At 29.7% G+C, this 5,198-nt stretch overlaps 1 protein-coding gene across 1 annotated transcript; it reads right to left on the reverse strand.

Moving 5' to 3' along the window:
* Positions 1-233: 233 nt before the first annotated feature.
* LOC108914646 (cyclin-dependent kinase 4) lies at positions 234-2,586 on the reverse strand. Its single transcript, XM_018720496.1, has 6 exons — positions 2,385-2,586; positions 1,926-2,033; positions 1,396-1,862; positions 1,127-1,287; positions 920-1,058; positions 234-603 (listed from the first exon to the last, which is right to left on the reverse strand). Exons 2-6 carry the CDS (start codon positions 1,996-1,998, stop codon positions 514-516), a joined length of 930 nt encoding a protein of 309 aa, XP_018576012.1. The 5' UTR covers positions 1,999-2,033; positions 2,385-2,586; the 3' UTR covers positions 234-513.
* Positions 2,587-5,198: the final 2,612 nt, after the last annotated feature.

The following is a 5,198-nucleotide window of genomic DNA, read 5'->3' on the forward strand; positions in this document are numbered from 1 at the left end:
CGAAGCCATTTCAGATATAGGAATTTTGAGTACAGGAATCTGTGGTCTTCGTTGTACACGTTATTCTTGGACACCCTGTATATTTACCTTATATAACTATATTTTAATATTCTGAAAGTAATGCGGAAACTTTCAAGGCATGTCCCTGTCGTGGTAAATTGTTACAGTAGTTCCGATAATAGAACTTTATTGGCTTATTTGGTTCTTGGAATTCTATCTTAACACATATCGTACGGACTGTACATAAAATTAAACCCATTTGGTTTATTTAAAATTTTGAATGACTTAATTTTCTTTATTTTCAGCATGATAATTAACAGTACTAATTATTCATCTATAGTTTTTTTCATTGCAATTACATGACTAACAGCAATTAACAAATTTGTTGTAACAAATGCCATAAAATATAGGGCAATGAAATATTTACATTTTTTAGTTTTATTTCAGGATTCTTATTATTATTCTACTAACTAAAACTTTACAACTATTACACATTTATATTTATAGTTAATCCTAGGTGTTAATAGGTTCTTCCTTAAAATATTTATGATTTAAAGCTTCCAATGCAGTCATCCTTTTATTAGGGTCGAAAGTTAACATACTCTAAAAAATACAGATTTATATGCCAAAAATTCATATTATTATGGATTATTATTATATCCATAAAAAAACTGGTCAAACTTGATTTATAATTTTATTTGAGATGTCAAACTACATTCTATTATCTATTTTTTTTTCTTTTAATAATTAATTCATTGTTTCAGCTCATTTTAATTTTGTATTTTTTATTTTTTATCACGATTGATTGCAGTGATAAAAAAATTTAAAAGGTTTCGTTAAAATTAATATTGTCAAAGATTGTTAGTCTACATTAATATTTTGTTAAAATATTAGATTTAAATAAAAATTGTAGTGTTACCATTATCAAATCTTGGGCAGTTTCACATATATACGGGCAAAACTGGTCAAGTCTTATTTGGTTAATAACGTTAAATGAATTCCATTTAATAGTTGTGCTCTCTTCAGGCCACTCATGTTTCGAAGGTTTTCCCAATAATCTAAAACATCAAATTTATTTGGCACTATTCCAATAAATTTGCTGAATTAAATATTTTGTTGTATATACCTGAATATTTTGCTAAGTTGATCACCTTCCGTAGAACCACAAAATAGTGGCTTTAAGCTATAGAGCTCGACTATGATGCAACCCACAGACCAAATATCTACAGGGGTGGCATAAGTTAATCCGAGCAGAACTTCTGGGGCTCTATACCACAAAGTTACCACCTAAAGTAGTCATAATATAAACAAGCCATTTCTTAAAGTAACCATATTTTTTAAATTATAAAGGAATGTTTTGGTACACATGGAAAAAGAATTTGTGTGATGACTTACCACTGAAGTTAACTTCATTTCAAAGTCATACGTCTTCGCTAAACCAAAATCAGCAAGTTTAACGTGGCCATCGTATGTTACTAATAAGTTTTGGGGTTTCAAATCCCTGTGTATAACCCTGTTACTATGCAAAAAGTCTACACCATTCAAAATATCTCTTGACAATTTCCGAATCTGTAAGGTACTAAAGCCTTTTGGATTTTTTTCAATATATGTAGCTAAATCTTGTTCGACATGTTCAAAAACTAGATACATAATTAATTCTCGTCCAACTTGCTGTCCATGGCATATATCTAATAACTTGACTATATTTGGATGATCGTGACTATTTAATTGTCTTAGTAATGCTATTTCTCTTAATGTACTCATAGGGATACCATCTTCGGTTAGAGGTACACACACTTTTTTTAAAGCTACATCATTGCCAGTTTGTTTATCTTTGGCTTTATATACTGTTCCATACGCACCTGAAACACAAGCGAACAGGTTTATAGGTTATAATAATTATGTGTAATGAATGTTTTACACACCTCTTCCAATTTTGTTCAGGCCTTCATAGAACTTATTTTTGTCTGTCGACATGGAATTGTCTAAATGTGCCATGGCTCTGATATTTAAAATCCTAACCCTTCAAGGCACTAAAATATTAATTACTTGAATATAAGTGTATCAATTTAAAAATAAATTTAAAATAACAACAGTGGGTGGTTAGACTAACAAAGAACATTTAAAAATTAAATCCACAATTTACCCACGCCTTAAGTAAACCCATTATTTAAAGCAGTAAATTTCCGTGAAGCAGTTAAATTCAGTTTATTATTACTTTTAATTTTCCAGACACATTTTAGTCCACCATTTGAAAGTATTTATATTTTGACATTGTCAATTAAATTATTCTCAACTCGTCTCATCCGCCACTATCGTCTTGTATGTCTTGAACCACGTTTTGTATTATTCTCTTTAAGTTTGTTTGTTTTGAATTGCCTTACCTGGATCGCTTAAATACCACATCGAATAGATTTCCATTGAATTGTTATACGAAAGATGTCGACTAAATGGAAGATAAGAACTTAACACTTAAACTAAAAAGAAAACAAACCAAAATGGTAAACCGGTATGTGTTTTAATACCCGGTCTAGGTACAAAATGTAAATGCAACGTGCAAGCAGCAAAATGAAGTAACCGGCAACCGTCGACCATCAGGCGGTCGTATTTGAGAGGGGAGTAGACGAAGCAACAGTTGGCCTTAAAAGACAGGTCCGTCTTCAATGTATTTAAACGACAATTATTTAAATTCATTAAGAAATAAGTTGTATTATTTCATTTAGCAAATAAGTACCTAATCATTTACAAGTGATAATAAGCCCTTAATAGTTGCATAATAACTTTGATAGTTCAAAATAAAAATTAAATATTTAATAATGATCTATATTTACCTAAGTAGGTAGGTACCTACCTATTTTATAATTTTCTTTCTCAAACCTACTTAGAATAATATTTAGACAACATTAGATAGGTGCATTGTAAAGTAGATATAAAGGATGCAAAGTTGAAAAGACAATGTTTTCACACTAGAACTCTTCAGTAGAACTAGGAAGTACATTTTATAAGTAGGTACTGTATAAAATGCTGAACAGTTTTATGAATAACATATAGGTACCTACCTTCAAAATGCAGTTATTACAATGTGTAAGAAAATAAATGTTGCTCTAAGAATAAATATTAAAAACATAGTTAAACTATTTTAGTTTCCAATCATTACACTTTCAAGAGTGATTTAAAAATGCAGTGATTTCAATAGCCAAGAAATAAATATTGCTCTAGGGATAAATATTTAGAAAATAGTTATGTCACTATTTTAAATCATTTCCAAGCATGTAGGTATCTATAACTATATAAATATTTTTTTTTATAACTGTTATTATGTTATTAGTTTTTAATTTCAGTTGAAGATAGTAAAAAATGTAGACTTTTAAACAAATAATTTTAAATTAATTCTTAGTTTTGACACAACTTTGTTGATCAGTGGATAGAGATATGCGTAGGTGTAATTTTAATTATAGAATATATAGTCGTTGAACAAATATTTTTAAACTTTTGTAGAAAACCGCATCATGGATATAAAACTTGTAAAACTAAAAAAGTAAAATCTTAATTCACTTTAAATGTTTTCTTAACGTTTATGGTGACAAATATTGTGTTGATTTAATTTTATTATTTGATAATGAGTAATGAGTAGACTGTTTTTAATAATAAAGAGGTAAGAGGTAAGGACACAGGTAAACACCTGCATTGAAATATTTAGGTACACAATAAATTAATGGAATACAAGAATTTAGTACCTTTTTCGTTTTGTACCTAAATAATTAGAAATGTAAAATAAGTAAAAGAAAGTGAATAGATGAGTTACGCCTACCGCTGCTAAATTCTTTGTAACTTTACGCTGAGCAAAATGCTATAACCAGTTTCTAAACTATTTATTTCTTTCTTTGTCTCTGGCTCCTTCTAGGGCAAGAGCCCTTAGGTCCCTAGTCGTCTGTTACACAAAGACCCAGGGCCGACTTATGGCGGCTTTTAATTTTCTTATTTAATAGACATTCCCGCATTATCAGGAAGCCCTGGTCATTTGCATCCACGTAGGTACAGAAATGAAAATGCTTTATTCTACATTTACCCAAATAGCATGTTACACCTTAAACATGTCGAAACGTCATTTAATTAATATTCTGCCCCCGTTGTCTCCTTTTGCCATTCTACACAGGAAAAAAGGGTAGGCATCAAATTTTAAAGGAATATATAAAAACAACTGACAGTTGCATTTCCAAGATATAAGTCAACTGCAGGTTTCCGAGAACTATCCTGTGATATAGACAAGGGTAAAATCAAAAATTAAAATTACACAGCCAAATGTATTATACAAATCAGTATAACTGTAAAAAGATTACTGCTTATTTGAATGCATTTCATCCTTTGTTAAGTAAGAGTAGGTTTCGTTTCAACATGGAAGTAATCATTAAGACAACTAAATAGCTACTGTACCATGCATGACAAGTTATTTATACAGAGTGTTTCAAAAACATCACCCAAAAATGAGACAAACATCCTGTCATTATTTCTCTAGTTTTGTTTTGAGATACAAGGTGTTCAAGTTTAGTTTTTTCGTTTTTTTTTTAGAAAGCAACTTACTAGCTTGAATGAAGTATGGATGATAAACGTTTTCATCGTTTTTTGTTATTGTTTAAGACAAATATAAACAATAGATCATTTTCAAAGTAAGCTCGTCTTTAATATCATCTACTATTGTGGGGGGCGTTTATATGCGCAATTTTTTGTCCAGCAGTTTAAAAAATTTAAGTAAGTTAGAAACAATATCTTTTCCCTGTACCAGTTATATAAGTTTTCTTCAGGATATAAGGTCACTGACAATATATGTTCAAAATAAGGAAAAAATCATATTTTTACATCGTATGTTTATTTCACGTTTCCTGAACTTTGGACGCGTTGAACATACAGAAAATCGTGTTTATAGGTAGTTGCTTTAGTTTAGCGTTGCTTACTGGTTTTTACTTTATTTTTTAGGAACCTCATTTATTTTAGAGCAAAAAGGCTCCCTTGCTCATTTGAAGACTTTTAAAAGTCATACTAATGTATCTATGAAACCATTACCTAATGAAAAATAGCATGCGCTGTCACTATGGACCAATTATAACCTACGTATCATAAATGTATTGACTCAAATTTAAACGATTTCCAATGAAAATTTAGAAATTATCAATAAAAATCATATTTTTTTTCGACACCCT

This window comes from Anoplophora glabripennis, unplaced genomic scaffold (genome assembly GCF_000390285.2).
Source record: "Anoplophora glabripennis isolate ALB-LARVAE unplaced genomic scaffold, Agla_2.0 scaffold50, whole genome shotgun sequence".
NCBI classification, from domain to species: domain Eukaryota; kingdom Metazoa; phylum Arthropoda; class Insecta; order Coleoptera; family Cerambycidae; genus Anoplophora; species Anoplophora glabripennis.

Excerpts from the sequence above, each read along its gene's own strand:
- LOC108914646 (XM_018720496.1), bottom strand. The coding sequence starts at position 1,998 with ATGGCACATTTAGACAATTCCATGTCGACAGACAAAAATAAGTTCTAT. Across the intron at positions 1,863-1,925 it reads CCTGAACAAAATTGGAAGAG|GTGCGTATGGAACAGTATAT; the intron begins GTGTGTAAAACA and ends CTTGTGTTTCAG. Across the intron at positions 604-919 it reads CTGCCCAAGATTTGATAATG|AGTATGTTAACTTTCGACCC; the intron begins GTAACACTACAA and ends TGTATTTTTTAG.